Source organism: Puma concolor, chromosome C1 (assembly GCF_028749965.1).
Source record: "Puma concolor isolate L17-30 chromosome C1, mPumCon1.1.hap2, whole genome shotgun sequence".
NCBI classification, from domain to species: domain Eukaryota; kingdom Metazoa; phylum Chordata; class Mammalia; order Carnivora; family Felidae; genus Puma; species Puma concolor.
The window spans coordinates 38,726,723-38,744,809 of NC_141674.1; the positions used below are offsets into that span (position 1 = coordinate 38,726,723).

General features: G+C 47.1%; 1 protein-coding gene across 6 annotated transcripts in view; it reads right to left on the minus strand.

The window, feature by feature from the left end:
- LOC112863632 (AGBL carboxypeptidase 4) overlaps positions 1-18,087 on the minus strand; it is a 1,479,506-nt gene that overhangs the window by 220,409 nt on the left and 1,241,010 nt on the right. For 3 of the 6 annotated variants that reach the window (XR_015254691.1, XM_086716927.1, XM_086716926.1), the window contains 2 exons: positions 17,499-17,883; positions 1,915-2,063 (listed from right to left, as the gene is read on the minus strand). The exons of the other annotated variants lie outside the window; for them this stretch is intronic. Coding sequence is in view for 2 of the 3 variants with exons in the window: in XM_086716927.1 (XP_086573053.1) it covers positions 1,915-2,063; positions 17,499-17,883 (534 nt within the window). In the remaining variant the exon portion in view is untranslated. The remainder of the gene's footprint in view (positions 1-1,914; positions 2,064-17,498; positions 17,884-18,087) is intronic. 6 annotated transcript variants of the gene reach the window in all.

Below are 18,087 nucleotides of genomic sequence, written 5' to 3' on the forward strand. Positions count from 1 at the left end.
CTCTAGGCTTTGCAGAGATTAAGGCTTTTGTTCATGCAGGCAGAGAGAAGAGAGGGTCAGAAAGGATAGCAGAGCCAAGAACAATGAGGACGAGGGAATGCTGCTCTGGGAAGCTGCCATCCATTTCTAGTCTGTCCACTTCCTTTCCTCTCCCTTCATAAATTTCTCTGTCGAGCTTCAAATTAGTTGCAAACAAAAGTCAGGTTAGTTTTACAGCAACACGTTGGCAACAACCAATGAAAAAACAATACTGGCAATTTCAAGATTTGTTGTGCAACTCCCAGGGAAACATTAAGTGAGGTTTGAGACACCCATTTTCTGGAAATGGAAAAATGATACCTTTGCAAAAGAGGCCCCCAGAATACTCAGAAACTGTCCATCAGTTTTCAAAGGAAGAGAGAAATAGTGTTCTCTTGGAAGCTACTTTAAGAAAAAGTCTCTAGTCACCGTACAGTGCCGTCGTCACTAAAAAGGAATCAACAAACACAGAATGGTCCTTTCTTTTCTTTATCTTCAATTGGGGAAGATTCACCCAACTTAGATACACAGCTGGAGTGACTACAGGCCCATGGAGAGCATGAATCCATCCCTCCTCACACAGATCCGGGCACCGAGGCCCAGCAAAGAGAAAGATCCACCCGAGCAAAGTTACACAGAAAGGACAGAGACAGAGCTATGCTGAGCATTCGGGTTCCCGACTGCCTATTTCCACTCTGGCATGCCACCTCTCCCCTGCAAAGCAGACTTTTAAAGCCTGTTGGCTGGAGCAAGTCAAGACAGAATGGGCGATGACCTGGCCCATCAGTTCTGCCTCTGCAGGGGAGGAAGTGCTCGGTGGGAGATGAGGGAATGGCAGCATATCCAAGAGAGCCCTAAAGACTAACAGGTTTCATTTCCTCAGCTGACAATATTTGTTTTTTGCCTCAATCTGGCCAGTTGCAAGGATATATCTGGACAAACCCAAATAAAACAACCTTTTCTTTCTCATCAGCCCACTGGGGAACAATACTGGATAAACAGAGAACTTTTGAAGCACGAGGCAAGAAAAACAGACTGACACAGATGATTCTTTGGGGAGAATGAGAGGTGATGTCTGTACTGTATGCCAGGGTGGCAGAAATATAACACTAAAACTGAATTTGACCAGTGCCTACACAAAGGGCTCCAATATACTTCTTCCAAGATGAATCCATTTGGATATCAGAAGGATGTTAGAACATTTTCTCCCTGCCCAGCTGCTATGACACGTGACTTTAAGACTTCCAAAGGCTATTCCATTAGTTTTCACCCCTGTACTAATAGAATTAATAATGCTTAAGTTTTCTTTCATGACTTCTTTTTTTTTCAATAGCCTTACAAGGAAATCTGAGAAGTTATATGTGGTCCTAGGACTGTGGCCTAACCACTGTTTGAATATACAGCTTGGAAACAGCTTAGGGACAAGGAGCGCTTCTCATTTACCAGTTTATCCTTGGCATCTAGCACAGGGCTTAGAACATATAGATACTTCGCGAATGGTGAACAGATACATATTGAGTTGTTCTCTGTCATTCAGGTGTATTTCTGGTACACCTTATAAATTTTATGTGTCTGGTTTTTATAGGAGGGTAGGACAAGTTTCATCAAACCACCCTGCCTTTTTAAATCTTTCTCACTACTAAGCTATTTAAAACGTCAGTTTAGTTTTATACTTGCTTTGGCCCAGTATTTAAAAAAAAAAAAGGGAAGAGAAAAAGAACAAGTCCCAGTTTAGCTCCACTAGTTACAACACAAGAACTCTGGAAATAGTTACTGAGGCCTGGGCCAGGAGGCCAAGTGGCCACGCTGGGTCTCAGGAAGCTCCCACCAAACTCTCCATCGTCACTCTGACTAACAAACACTTGCAGGGAATGGATATTGAGCTTGAAACACTACCTTGCCATTGTCTAGGATATACTTGTCCATGACAGGTGCAGGAGCGGGGTAATAGGACGACGTATTTGCTTCCTCACTGAAAGTGCTCCGTAACTCCGGCTCGGGCTCGAGACATTCTGACTTTACTTTTTCCAAGTCAATGGCGGGACCTAGGCAGTTAAGAAAAGAGATCTGTCTAGAACTCCAAGGACAATAAAAGGCAAATATTTTTAACTACGCATCTATCAGCACACAGTGGCACAAAATAAATATGCTGGTTTATTTTTTCCGTTGGACTACACTTAAACCCAGGCTTGAAAATAATATGAGATACGAACGTCACAAGGGAAAAGGTAGGAAATTGGAAGACAAGAATGAACAAGACTCTAATTAAGTATGAATGAGAAGTGGTCTTTGAGGGTGTCATTGTCTGAATGGAAATGCAGGGGAATCAACTTCCTGGTCAGAAAAAGAGGTCCTGTTAAGACTGGGGTGCACAAGGGGTGGCAATCGCTGCAATATGCAAAGTGTGTATTTGCTAAAACCCCACTTCTGCAGCCTGCAGTGGAGCGGGCCACAGCCTAAGAACAGAGGTTAGGAAAGCAGTGGGGACAAATGCAAAGGCCTCCCTCTCCCTAAGACCTAGTATCTACCTAGACAGGAGCATTTCAACCAAGAAATTAAAATACAATACAGATTAAGCTTCTGATTGCCTATCTAGCAGCTACCCTGATTTCTATTTTAATGCAATCAACACAAATTACGCGCAGTTTAAACAGTGAAAGGAAGCTAGATAAATGGTGGTGGTTTCTAAGGGGAGTATTTTTTCTTCTCCATTAAGCTTTTAAAAATGATGGACTATTTTTTAAATCACCTATTGTGTCTTGATTACCAAAGGGCAGAGAAACAGGATGAAAGTGAGTAAATAAGGCTGAATGACTTGATTAACTTTTGCAGGAGAGCAACTCCAAAGGCCAACGGAGAGCTCAGTACCCTGGAAATGTTCCCGACACAAACATTTCTTGAGCTGTCTGGGATCTGGGAGTTAGCTACTGCTATAGTGGGTCCCCCTGGGCTATGCTTATACCTGAAGTAACCAATGAATTTCAAGGTCCAATCTTCCCTTATCCTAACTATGTGGATCGCCTGATAAGGAGCTCTTTATACACTAAATTACAATCTGGTTCCAATTCTATGCTCAACTGCCACACCCCAGACTTTGGCTGGTGGCAGAGAAGGTATTGGTGATTTTGTTACTAAAATTCCTCATGACAGGGCTTCCCAGAACAAGAATATCATTCCTGAGTTGCTGGCAGCTACCATCTGTAAGACAGAATCTCTGTAGTCTCTAAGGATGCAAGCATAAGCCTTGTACAAAGCAGAATGCAACATGGCTGGGAAGCAAAAGAGTGCTGATGAAAAAAAATGGTTCATCATGGTAGAGCAAGGTTAGGTCCTATGCCTGGCTCTGCTGTTTTAATTGTGTGACCGCAGGTGAGTGAATTGTAGATGCAGACGTTGGCAGAGTGAAGGACAGACAGCATCAGAACTGTGCTGAGGGCATCTCCTAACACTGTGTGATGTATGTAGGGGCTGGGCCCGGGTCCCACTCTTCTCTTTGCCCCCAGCACCTGGCACTGAGTACCTAGTCTCTGAATGTTTGCTAAATGAATTAAAGAATGACAACAATGAATGAATATTTCTACAGTTTCAGAAGCAGATGCCAAAGTCTCTCTTCTCTCTGTGTGAGATCTCAGGTTGAATTTCTGAGATACAAACTCAAGTGGAGCATTTGATCTTTTCTGAGATCAGGGCAGAGGTAATTACTCCAGTTTCCCCTAAAGGGCATGGCCCAGTTGGCATCTGAAGTCCCTTCCTGCTCTGACATTCAGCAACAGGAAAAGGGGATGGGCTGAGAAGATGAGGTCCCTGTAGCCACTGGCTCACAGGTCATCTTTGGCAAGATTGTGCCCCTCCTCTAAAGTCTTTTTTTCCTTCTAGGAGAGGAAGATGTTGGACAAGAGAATGACTCCAGTTCAGCTCTGACTTTAGTCCGGTTCTCCCCCACCCATCTCCACAATGGCTGCCAAAGAGATCTCCTTGAAACCGTGTCCTTCCTTGCTTACCACCTTCCTTCCTAGTTACCCTCAAAATTAGGTCATACGTTGTAGCCTCCGTAAGGCCCAGAACAACCAACCTCCTCTCTACCCCTGGTGCTCAATTCTTGTTCTCACCTGATACTCACCTCTGCAGAGGGGCCATATGCCATGCTGTCCCGGCCTCTATGCCTTGGAAGTCTCGGCCTTGCATAATGCCACCTCATCTGCCTGCCAAGAATGGAGCTTAGGGGTCCCCTCTGTGAGGCCTTGCTCTGATCACCACCAGGTAGGGGGAGTCTCTACTTTGTAAATACTTCCAGCAAATTCTGTCTGCAATCATCTGCCAATCTGTTGTCTGCATTAGACTGTGAAGCTCTTTGGGGGCAAAGTTTTATTCTCTGTGCAGTCTTGGCAGCCAGAGCACTGGCTGGCACATTGCAGGCTCTCAGTAAATTCTTCGTGACAGGAGGGGAGAGAGTTGGGGGTGGAGGGGTGGGCAGGGACTTAAACAGGCCAGGGCAAAGGTTCTGAAACAAAATCCTGCTGCCGAGTTGAGGTGCTTGGGGGTACAGGCTAGGGTGGGTGGGAGCTGTTCTTAAACTACTGTGACCTTTTGACAGCCCACAAAGTAGAACTTAGGTCTGTCAAGTAGAAATTGGAAACTGCTGACAGAATGGACGATTCCGATGGCTACAGAGGGACATATAAGGGACATGAGGACTGAGGGTTGAGGGATGCTTCTCTGGCTCCATCCTCTGCTGCCCCCTTGCCACATCCCCACCCCAACCTCCCAGTCGGACTCCACTCCAAAGTGCCAGCCTGGCCTTCCCCATGCATACACCATTCCTTCCAGCTTCCCAGTCTGTGCTTGTGTCCCTCCTGCTGTCGGATCAGTCTACCCCACAGATGCCCACCTAGCTGAACTCCACCCGGACCTCAAGGCCTGACTCAAATGCCACCTCCTCCATCTCTTCAAAAGGAGGAAGCTGTTCTCTCCACCTGTTGGCTTGGAATTTGGAGTCAGAGCCTGGAGTTTAAATTCTGGATTCCCCATTTACTGTTTAGGTGAGTTGTAAGCTTCCTCAGGTGGGTGAGCTCTGTCCCCGTGTGGACCCCCCGCCCCATATAATCAGATGCTCTCAGCTGTTTCTAGGCATGTCCCCCCCACTAGATGGTGAGGCTTGAGGCCAGGAAGGGACTGTGTCTTCTTATTTCAGAGACCAGGGCTCAGCAGTGTCTGGTTCACGTTCTACCCTCAACAGGTAATTTCCACATTAATGATTACTTAACCTTCCTGGCCCTGTGGCCTCACTTGAAAGAAGCAATGACAACAGAGACCTGGCGAGACTGAAGATTCAGTGAGTTGACCATATATATGAAATGATTACGCCAGAGTCTGGTGCGGACTGGGTACTCGGTAAACAGTGCTCACCCCTGCTCCACCTCCTTCATACACAAGTTATTCCTGGGTGCTTCAGTTAGCCCACCACTAAACCATGGCCTTGGTGCACAGAGTCCGTCCTGGCACTCCATGGCACACCCACTCTCCCTCGGGCTCATGCCGATCTCCTCAGGGACTGCTGCACTGGGATCTTCTGGCTCCCAGGGAAAATTATTTCCTCCCATTGTCCGTCAGCACCGTGGAGCATCCGGAGGCTGCCAGGTGTCAGTACTGCTCTCTGCAGCTGCCCCGTCTTCAGTACTGTACACAGAAGGTACCTGGCTCCTCAGCCTCAGCCCGGAGGGCAGACCAGCCAAAGGCACATCTTGGAAGAGGTTCCTCAAGGGAACTGGGGGTAAATCACAGCTGCATAACCTCAGACAAATCACCTCACCTCTCTGTGCCTCAGCTTTCCTACCTGCAAAATGTGGATTACCAATAGCCCCCATGCAAGCTGATAATGCCTCTGGAAGAGTCCAGCACTGAGGCAGGCACAAAACAGAGGATCAGGAAATGGCAGATAAACAAAAGAATGAATCCGGGAGTAAAGCAGGGTGTTCCGTATTACAGAATCCAAGAGAAAAGGAACAAAAAAAAAGCGTATGATTTCTTTGGGGAGAAGAGGGAGGGCCTCTAGTGCTTTTAATTTAAGGGAGGGGGGGAGAAAAACATTTCATTGCAAATTTTAGCCGGTTCTACTACCGATGTTGGCAATTTACATCTCATTACAACAAATGCCTCAGATTGCTGTTTTGCTTTTAAAAATTTCTAAGGCATTGTTCTCCTTCAAACACATGTGACCAAATTAGCCACAATAATAAGCACTTGTGCTAAGAGACAGCATTGTACGATCTGGTGCAGATATTTTAAGTAACAAAGGAACTTTTTTCACTTTGTGGGAAGAGTAGGAATTAAAAAGAAAAAAAAAGGCCCTTTGATCTACTTCAGGTTTATTTTGGGGAAAATACACCTTCCATGAAGAGAAGCCTCTCAGCTGGGTAAGGGAAGCTTTTACAAAAGCATAAAAGGTAGTACTTGTCTTTTCATTCAGTCATTCAGGAACCCATTCAGTATGCAATCCCTGAACGCATACCCAGATCTGGGCCCTGTAAGGCACTGGGGACCCGGAGAAAATACAGCATGCCCCAGTTCTGGAGAAGTTGAGAATTTTACATGTGAAACTCCATTTCTTTGCATACAAATAGCTGTGATTTGACAGACAAGCACTGGATTTAGTTAGAAAACCAGGTGCAAGTCCAGGTTCTGTTATTTATTTGACCTCTTTAAGCCCCAGGGGCCTCTTCCATAAAATGGGAATCATGGCACAGAGAAAGCGGCTTGATAAACATTGCCACAACGAATAAATGAAATTATATCTTTCTGGTTTTGTCTGGCTTAAATTAGACTAATGCTGTTCTTCTAAAAACTTTCTGAAAAGTTAATGCTTGTGTGACTTCCAGGAGGTTCAGAAGTCATCCATTTCTTCAAAATATGTGTATATGTTTGAACAGTAGATACCATTTCTGAGTAACAGATGGGCTAACAATATTAGACTTTTCTTAAAACATACTTAATCCTTCCATTTCCTTCTGCCAGTGAACAGGAAGTGTCTCTGCTACAGGTATAATTCCAGTTTCTTCCTAAATGCAAAGTCAATCAAGTCAAAATTCTTACATGCATTCGGAACACCTACTGTGGCACAGAGGCACACTGGATTGGGTAGAAGAAAGAGGATTCCACTCTGTTTAAAGACTTAAGCATGGGAAGAGCTATGCAACAGTGAAGGAGGTGCACAAGAGCCTTGGAAAGAGGCAGGGGACATGGTCCAGAGCTGGGCAGGCGGATCCCTATGGGCCCTATCATTTTTTTCACGAAAGGTATCGGCCACTTTCACCTGCTATTGTCACTACACATCTGGGTTTTTTTGCCCCATATTTATGCTTCCAGTGACGGTGGGGACCTATCTGGTCTCATTCCTTCAGTGAGAATCTACTAAGCACCTACTAAGTGCCAGTACTAGGCTAGATGGCCCTGATTGGCTCACAGCCCAGTGGTGACAAAAGACAGGCAACAGGTCACCACCCCATGTGGTTGACAAGGGTAAGGATGAAGACTTGGGAACAAAAGCAAAGGAAGGGATGCTCCACCTGGAGGACGCTAGGAGGGCTTCAGAAAGACAGCCACATACTTGTGTGCTGGGGTCTGGAGGATGGATGGGCAGGAACTCATTGGAAGCAAACGGCTGGGCAAGGAGTTATCCCCATCCAGTGAAGGCAAGTGGTACATAATCAAGGCTCCCTGACCAGCCAGGAAGTTGGCAGCCTAACGATCTGCACAAGTCCACCAGTCTGGGGAGGGAAAGGTCACTACTGACTTGGTGACCCTGGGAAGCTTCAGGGGGAGGTGAGCTCTGGCTGGAGCACTGATGTGTGACGAGGTCTGGGGAAGGTGGAGGGGCAGTCAGGCAGGGGATGGGATCACAGTAAATAGTGGCTCTTTGGGTCCTTCTCCCCCTCACTCCTGATTTTCCCAGTGCCTTCTGTGAGTGAGGGTTGGAGCAGGCTTTGCTGGGCAGAGGCAGGAGAAGCCGGTAGAGCCCTCAATACCAGATTGGCAAGTCCCTGCGGCTCACATGGATGTCCCCACAGTGGGGTCTCCTCCTTGGGAGTCAGAACCACAGAGCAGCAGAGCTGGGAAGGACCTGTGAGCATCCCCTCACCATGGGGCGGAAACCCAGCAAGGCATGGCAGGCGAGGGCCCAGGTTCCCAGTCATGGGGGTCCCACTCTGAGGAACTGCAGATGCCTATTTCAAATGACTTATTTGCTTATCTCTGCGAACCTGACCAATGCCTACTGAACGTCTTCTTTGTTATATGCCTTATGCCAAAATCTCTTTTTAAAAAAATCTCTGCAGTATTTTTCACACTGATGTCAAGTAATTATTTGTTTCATATCCCCCTGGCTAGATGGCAACTCCAAGGTCAGCCATGGACCTTGGCTCACTGCTATCTCCCCAGCACCCAGTACAATGTCTCTGGCGCACATCAGTCATTGAACATGTGTTGAATGAAAGAATTTAATCCTCATGGAAGTCCTGAAAAACGGATCTTATTATCTCTGTAGAGGCTCAGAGTGGTAAAATAATTTGCCAAAAGTTGCACAGGGGGTGAGTACTCAATTCTGGGCTGTTAGCTCCAAAGACCTGCTCTTTCCACTACTCTACACCTCCTCAGCTAACTGCACTTTTCAGATTTCACAGGCTTGTCACGTAATACCCATTCTGTGAGACCCTCAGTTCATCTCTGACCTTCCTGGGGCATGGGGGAACAGTCTGTGAAGAACTCCATGGGGGGCAGGATGAGGGAGTGTCCCCAGGATTCATCTCACCCCCCAGGAGCTCTGAGCCTATCTTCCGCCAGCTGGTGGGGCAGTCAAAACTGGGTTGGTTCTTCATCTGTGGTTCTACCACTTCCTTCTCCACCCAACCATCTGGGCCCAGATAAGCATCCAAACGGCAGGAATGTGCAGAACAGCATGAGTCTGCCCTGCCAGACACGCACTCCTTCCTATCTACCTCTTCACTGTGTGGTCCAGCCAGAACTGACTTGAGAGAGCCAGCTTCTCTCATTAACGCCAAGTCCTTGTTCAGGCTGTCCTGTTGCCTGAGGTACTGTTCTCTTCCTCTTCCTTTGGGTGAACCTAACTAGTTCCTCATCTGGGGGCCTTCCCCAGCCACCTACGGTACCCCTGCCCCCATTATCTCCTGAGCCTTCCTCTATGTCTTCTTCCAGTGCCCGGAGAGCCCAGGAGCACAGCAAGGCTCACACTGGATTCTACCCATCTGCTGATGAGACTGTGACTTTTTAAGGCAGTTCCAGGGTCTTAGCTATTTGATTTCCCTGTGCCCAGCATAGGGCCTGGGACAAAGGAAGAGTCTAATAAATGTTCTTGTACAAATATGTTTCCCTACAGTCAGAACCATCCAATAATGGAATGGGCTGCACTGGAAGGCAGTGAGTGAGCTTCCTGTGTCTAGAGGGATGTTCCAGGAGGCAAGGAGGCTACACAGGGCTTCCTGTCCGTGTAGGAGGGTGCACTAAGTGAATTCTGGGACTCCCTATAGGACTAGGGTGCTGCAACTTTAAGAATTACCTCCAACCAAACTCAGCTGCCTGGAACAGTAATGGAGAGAGAGTATGGCCAGACTCTGGGCCCTGTAGAACCCCGGTGGCCAGAATGATTCCATTCATCCATCTTGGCTCAATATTAACCTTCTGCTGCTTCATTATGATGAATTTGTTTAGATTCCATATTGCCTAGGCATGTCCTGGCCCCTCTCTAGTCCTCAGTTTTCCCATCTACAAGATGGGGGTGAGGGGTTGGACTGGGCTTTCATTTAAAGAGATAATTTCTATAAAAACTACTTCCATCCAATAGCTCAAGGGTTCATCAGTCCCAGAATCCACTGCAGCACACAAAGGAGGTCTAATCATGAAGGCAGGAGTGACACGGCCGCTGTAGAAACACAGGGTCTGGGTGCCTGTGGGCTCGGCCTACCTGGTGGATGGAAAAGGGAGATAGGCCTCAATTTGAAAGCTGGTTTCACCATCTACTGGTTGTGTAGCCTCAGGAAAGCTACTTAATCTCTCTGAGACTACTCTTGGGGCCTCAGTTGATGATCCTATCTACTGCAGAGGCTGTTTTAAATATGACAAGCACCTAATGTCAAGCCCAAAGCAGATGTTCAGAGAGGCAAGCTCTTGTCTGTAAGGAGCCCTTTCCTACCTCCATTTCCTCTGATTGGCAAATCCAGCAGGGAACAAGCCTGCCACACAGCCACACCAAAGGCAATGACCATCAGGCAAAGCCTTCTTCTAAGAGGAAAGCACATTCCTATTCTGGCAGTGGAGAAAAGCCCAGCAGCTCCTACGTGTTTTGGCTCCCCAAGCAGGTAACAGAGGGACAGCCTGGACTTATCTCTCAGCCCCCCAGAAAAATGAACTCCAGGGAGAAAAAGGAGGGTTCTGAAGTGTCCTGCCACTCTGAAATCTGTTCTTAAAACAATCTGGGAGGAATTGTGGATAATCTTTCAGTCAGTGGTGCAAAAGGCCCTCAAAGTAGAGAAGATAACCTATATCTTTAAGAGAAACAATTCCAGTTCTCACTGCTAGATCTTTTCCTGTTATCCAAGTTGAGGAGGCACAGGGCACAGTGGTTTTGGCCCTGCTCCACCACTCACTGAGGCAGCTGGCAGCTTGCGGATCTCCTATGGATCCACCTCTGCAATGGGGATACACAAACCCATCCTCGTCGGCCTCCCTCAGTACCCAACGTCTGTGAGTGTTCCTGCTTATTGGTGAGAACACACTGAGGCTGAAGGAGGTGGAAGAGTGTCCTGAGATGAACAGGCCCCAGAAGGAGAGCCCTGGCAAAGGGGAAACTGAGCCATGAAGTGCCAATCTGAAGGATTGAGGGGGTCAAAAGGAGTGGTTGAAGACTGGGGATGGGAAGATGGAATTCTGCCTAGGAAAAGTGAGTGGAGGGAGAATTATATAAACTACACACCAGTGAGCTTGAGATCAAGGCCAGGCAAAGTTGTAAAATGGACTATTCAAATATGATTTTGGAGGACTTACAAGAGGCAGTAGCAATCTCCAGGAGACAACCGTACCTGTGTTCTGCTGCAGGACAATGAAGAGTCTATGATATGCCAAGCATCATACAAACATTATCCCACATGTATCCTCAAATGATCCTACATCATATATGCTGGACCCACTGAGCACTGACTATGTGCTAGCCCCTGGACACAGGTCTTAACATGCATTTGCTCACTTAATCCTCATAAGAACCATAATGGTTACTATTACCATTGACTTTGCTTTACAGATGAGGAAACTAAGGCCCAGAAAGTTAAGTAACTTGCCCAAGGTAACAAATCAGACCATGGAAAAGCCAGGGTTCAAAACCCCAGTATTCCAGAACTCTGGGTCCATGTAGGCTCTTAATGACCAAGTTGGCTCTCCTGGTATGTGGTAGGCATTAAGATATCCATCTCAAAGAGGAGAAAACAGAGGCTGAGAAAGGCTCAGTCATTTACTTGAAGTTGCATGGGTACTGAACCAGAGAGCTGAGATTCAAACCCAAGTAATATCTGTTGCCAAAGCCCAGGCTGCCTCCAGCACAGGGGTAAGGCCAGCAGGAGGCATTTGGCTGACATTAGCTGCCTTTTCAAAGGCACCATCAGAGACCTGTGCTTAAAGAATCCAGCTCGGACTGCAAAGGATTTTAAAGATCAAAGCTGGTATTTTAACGGACTTTGGACAGAACACAAGGCATGATCCCAGAGGGGAACAGAGGTGATAGAAACCTAGCTCTAAAGAGCCAAGACAGATTTGCAGACCACAATGGCTTTCCCCTTCAAAAATTTCAACCAGCTTGTGATCTGGCCAACAGGGACGTGATCTCTTCTTTTTGCTTCTCCTCGCTCAAATGGAGATAATCAACCTTACCTGGCCTCGCAATAAGGCTATCGCAATAGTCCAATGACATAAAAATGTCAAGGTGCTTTGAAACCTGTGAAGTGTCACACATATGTGAATTACTATTATTATGCTTATTATCTATGCCTCTTTCTGGCCAGAATTTATCATATCCACCTACATTCCCTGACAAAGCACACCCCAAATCTAAAACCATTATAAGCCTACCTCGTGCAATCACAGCACTTGTTTTGTTCTCCTTGGTGTCCTGTTGTGTACGGGTCTGTGCTCCCCTCTGGATTGTGTGTGCATCTCGGAGGCAGCGATTACACCCTCCTCTATTCCTCACAGAGCCTTTTCCAGCTTTAGCTGGACTAACATTCCCTGAGTCACACCAAAATGAATGTAACTATCTGAGAGGCACTTGTGGTGCTAATACTGAGGACAGTATCTAAGCTTTTGTCTTTGACCTCGAAGGACAAAGAATGTAGCCAAGGAGAACCCAAGAGAGACCCTAGGGTTTACTCTTTCTCCTACGCCAAAGCTCCCCCTTGCAGTTGCCTTTCCCCTGTGTGTTTCTCCTCAAGCCCTTGGAATTCTGAGTCTGCCAAGCTCCAGTTTAATAAATACTACGCATAAATACTTGTTAATATTTAAAAAAGAGACTGTCTTGTTTGTTTCTATATTCCTGGCACCTAATGCAGTCCTGGCACAAAGCATGCCCTTAATAAATAATTGTTGAATGAATGTAAGTAATGAATAAATGCACAAATAAATCTGCACTTTACCAACTGGAATTATCTGTGTGCTTTGTGTGTCCTCAGCATTTACTTCTTTGGGAGAGGGTGGGCAAAAAAGGGCAGAAAAGGAAAAAGAGACTGGCATTTATTAAACACAATATGCTGGTCACAGTGCTTTATTCTTTACATTTGCTTCCTCATTCAATTTTGATGTTGTCACAGAGACCCTGAGAGGAGACACCGTCAGGATAGGACAGTGGGGTTCCTTCTGAGCAGAGAGGGCTACTTCCTATGCTAAGATCACAGAAAGTTCTGTTTCACAGAGAAGATGTTCTTTGTGGGGGGGGAGCAGGGGCCGAGGAGTCACCTCCATATCCATGACAATGAAGTCCAAGGGCTAAAGAAGGCCATGTAGGTGAGGGCCCAGAGAGAGGCACACAGGACTAGGTGTCAAGAGACCCCTGGGAATCAGCCTGTGACACTTTCTGAGCTTATTTCCTCATCAGCAACATGAGGACACCAGTCCATTTCCCAGATAAGCTCTCTCAGGACTCCAGAGACTCTTTCCTATTAAATCCAGCTTCTGAGACTTTCCTATTAAATCCAGCTTCTGTGTATTTGTGGAATGAATGAAAGAAGAATTAATAAATGTACAAATGAAAAAGTGAGCCACCAGGGCAGTCTCTGAAACATCTTCTTATACCATCTTGCTGCTGTCCTCTATCATTCTCCCTCGACCTCCACCAGGTGCACCATTACAACTCCTGACTGCTAGAGGGCCATTCACCACTCTGAGGTCTCCATCAGGCTCAAGGGGCCAGGCTCCTGCTCTCTGCCTCTTCCCATCTACCACCTGCAGAACCTCAGTGGCTGGGGGAGTCAGCAATGATTCTTCTGAGCAGGGAGCCTTCCTTTTAAAACTGAGCATCCTTGGGGTGCCTGGGTGGCGCAGTCGGTTAAGCGTCCGACTTCAGCCAGGTCACGATCTCGCGGTCCGTGAGTTCGAGCCCCGCGTTGGGCTCTGGGCTGATGGCTCAGAGCCTGGAGCCTGTTTCCGATTCTGTGTCTCCCTCTCTCTCTGCCCCTCCCCCGTTCATGCTCTGTCTCTCTCTGTCCCAAAAATAAAAAAATAAAAACGTTGAAAAAAAAAAATTTAAAACTGAGCATCCTTGACCTGTTGGCTTTCTTGCCTCTGAATCTGCCTATTATGGTGTAGATGATTCAGCACTCAAGCCGGACAAAGGCTGTTGAGCTGGGTCCCCAGGCAAGGTGGACAGGAGAAAATATGCAAGGACAGGCCTCTAAGAACAATGCTTGAGGCAGGCCCAGAGGCTCAAGGGTGGTAGAGCTCAGGATGCTGCTTTCAGAGAACACGTGAAGCCAAGAAACAAAGAAGGCCTTAGTCGCTTTTTGGCTCTTATCTGCCATGTTACCGGTTTCTTGACGGTGTGTACAGACGAGGAGCTGTTACAGCAGGGGTGTCTTCCCAGACTCACCAAGAGAGCTCCACCTTCAAACACTAGGCTAGTCTCTCCCCCAGGACTCATTATACTGCATTTCAACTACATGCTTACATGTTTTCCTCCATCACTACCCACACCCCAACTTCCAACCTCTTAGTCTTCTTTGTACTCCCCAGGCCCCTAGGCTCAGAAAGCATATGGTCAATGTTAGCTGCCTGACTGAATAAGGGAACATATGTGTAAGTGTATATGTGTATGTGTATGTGTATGTGTATATATATGTATACATATATGTACACAACCTTTTATTTTCTATAACAGGAGACTCTGACAGGTAGAGAAGATAGTTAACCTGCTCAAGGTCATATAGCCAATTACTAGTTAGGGGAGGTAGAGGGGGAGAGAGTGTTAAAAATCAAACTGGACCCTTCCTTAGCCCCTCCACTAAACGGTGTGAAAAAGAAGCTGACAATAAGAGAGCACCAACCAGAACATAAGCACTATGCCCTGTGTCACAAGGCTGTGAGGGGGATGTTATTATTTCCATTTTACAGATGAGAACATCAAGGCTCAGAGAGGTACTCTTTGTGTAGATTGCTCCTCATTCTTCCCACCCACTCACTCATGCCTGGATAACAAAAATTCACCCTTCAGGCCTCCGCTTAGATGTACTTTCCTTCAGGAAGTCTTTCTTCCCCAACCTCCCCAAATTCTGTGGGTACTCCTCTTCTATAGTCCCATACCCCCATGTGCTTTTGTCCCTATGGTGACATTTATGCCCTGTGTTGTCATATTTGTGTCAGTGGCTGTCTCCTTCATCAAACTTTGACCTCTTCAAGGGCAGAGGGCAAGGGCTATATCTTAAATATATTAAACTCTTACTGCTAGGCAAAATGCTTGGCACACAGCAGGATACCAGTGAGTAACGGAAGGAAGGAGGGAAGGAAGGAAGGAAGGAAGGAAGAAAGGGAAGAAGGAAAGAAGGAAAGAACCTTCCCGAAGCCAGAGTTGGGAAGTAGGGAAGCTAGGTCTGAATCCAGTCCTGGCTGGTTCCAAAGACTAGACGATATCCATGAAAATATACAAACTCCCCTTAGGGTAGAAACCCTTCTATTATATGTGGGTTTGTCTTAGAACTTGGCACATTATCATTCTCCATTTAACAAGTGCTAATCAATGGACTTTAAGCTTTCACACGTCAGGGGCTATCAGTGTGGTGCTCCAGGATGCCCATGACCCTTAGAGCACAGGGCACTGCAGGTGGTGGGTGCTCCACACATACTTGTAGTTTGCGCTGATTTATATTTAGCCTGTCCACTATGGAGACATTGGTGACTCTGATCGGGGAAGAGCCAGCCACTGGTCCTTATGATGGCATTTAAGACCTGTGGGGTAGGAGAGCTGGGAAAGTTCAACGCACTGAAACTATGGCTGAGGTCAAGTTTGTCTAAGTGTTTTAAGACTAAAGAGGCATATAATGATGCAAAATGTAGGTCTTATTGGTCCAGAGGCTTGGAGTGGTTTCTGGAGCTTAAGTTCAGTTCATAATCATACAAAACAGGCAGTTTCCCTAGGAGTTGAAAACCGTGTGGAGAGTTTTTGTTGTTAGTGTGCATTTTCCCCACAAGAAGTTTACAAAAGGTGTAGCACATTGAGTGCAATGAAAATAAAAATTATTCATTTGAGGACTGGGAAACACTTTTTTTTCTCTGAAAATTCCAGTTCTTTCCCCATCCCCACCCCACTCCAAGACCAACAATGCTTTTACAAATTTTATAGTTAGGGTTTCTCTTTATGGTTTTATTTTTATATAGAATTCTAGTATCTCCTTAGGTTGTACACCCCATGTGACCTTTAGTGTCACAGGCTACGACTTGGGAGAAGGGCCAAGGCCAAGGCAGAGTTGGAAGGTGAGGAAATTACCGGTCCAGGAGTCAGGGCCCTTGGTCTGACATGAGCTCTGTCTCTGCCTCCCCAGAGACTCTGGGTAAGTCCTAACCTCAGTTTCCTTCTCTGTGACAACTGCAGGGAAAGGCCTCTCAGCTGCCTCCCTGAGCCATTCTGAAGATCTACTGAGATACTGCCTTGGGGACACACTTGACGATATAAAAGGTGCCTATAAATATAAGTAAAGTAGGGTAAGAGCACATTTATCTAAACATCAAAGACAAATGAATGAGGCTTTACATACAAATCTATTATCTAGATAACACAAGTCTTCCTTCTTGAGTACAAAATTATATTTGATTTAAACTTTGGGAATAGAACTTATGTTTGCAGACTAGATTACTTCCATGTTTAGGCAGAAAACACTGACGTGGGGTTGTTAATGATTGTCCTCTGGGGATGTGGAGGCTATGAACCAGTGTTTCACTGGTTTCTGCAATACTGACTGGCCTATAGCTTTTACCATCCTGGATTCTTGTGTTTGAGAGAGGGTTTCCGTCTTGTTCTCTCTACTAGGCAGTCATTTCATTGTTGTCAAGGCTGCCACCTTTCAAATCTCCCGATTCCTACTTTTAAACCACGTTAGGTAGGAAAACCTAAAAACCTGGTTTGTTACTAGCACTTGCAGCATTAAGATCCTCTCAAGTTCTTCTGCGAGCAAACCAAAGGAATTTTCTACATCTTTGTATCAATCCTCCTAAGGTCATGTGCCTCTAGACTCTCCAAGCCTTTCGGCATCTCTCATTCCTTCCCAAACAAGTCCAACACTTCAAGCTGGCATGGTTTTCAAGGTCTTTAACCACCTGTCGTCAAACTACATGTGCCATATCTCTTTTTAGCATGTTCTGGGTGCTTTCTCATCCTCAGTGGCTGCTGCCCTCTGCCTCCTCTTGTGCCTTGAGACACCCCCACCCTTCAAGGCCTGCTTCAAGGCCCACCTCCTTCCTGAAGTCTCTCTCTCGGTTATAAACAACTTCTCCATCCCTTGAACTCTATCACTTTATCCATATCCCTCCCGTGGCATTTAGCACTTTCTGACTTAACGTGGTACCATGTTAAGTACCATGCTCTTAGGGCAATTTCTAGTTCTCCTCACTGTATAGAAACTGCTGTGGAGATGTTTCCGACAACCCCTGGCATTGCCTCTTGCTGAACGAATGCATGGATGCGCGGTGGCAGATACTCTGTCGGCCCCTGTTCTCCGCGCCACACCTGTCAGCGTTCCCCACTGTACTGTAGGTGGCTAAGGCCGTGGCACTCTGAAGCTCTTATCAGACTCACTGCGGGAGGGGAGCGGCTCGACCTCGTGGTGCCTGCCGAGCCAAGCCCCTGCCCTTCCGGAGCCTACATCTCCCCTGTGCCCTCCTTGAAGAAGGGCTGCGCAAGGCATCCCCCCCGCATGGAGTGGTCGGTGGCCTGCTGGGGCACTCACCACTGCCAAGCCTCAGGAGCAGCACGTCCTGGAGCCTCCGGTTGAGGTCACGGAGCTCCTTCATTTCAGACACGAGAGCCCCGTATTCCTTGAGCTTCTTGGCCTGCTGGACCAGCTGCCTCCGAGTCCGCTCCAGCTCCTGCTGGAGGTGGCGCATCTCCTCCTGCTGCTGCTGGTAGTTGCGCAGCAGCTCCTCATACAGAGCCCGGGGCACGACAGCGTCCTCCAGACTGTCCATGTCCTCTGTGCCCGGCGAGGCCTCCACGAAGACCTCCTCTGGACACGTGCTGTGGCCCAGGCTCAGGCCGTTCTGCTTCTCCAGCCGGGCCACCACTGCCTCAATGCTCTTATGCGCCACTTCGCTCGGCTTCCGCCCCTCGGGTCTCTGTGTAGGACAACGAGAATCAGTTCAGGCAAGGGCAGCTGGGACTTTCTTGGACTGCGGCTCAATATTTCCCCAGACAATCCTAGAATCACAGAACCACAGAACATCAGTGCTTGGAGAAACTTGTGCAAACACTTAGTCAAAGCCTTTCATTGTACAAATGGGGCAGATTCAGAGCGGGGAAGGGTCTTGCCCAAGATCACA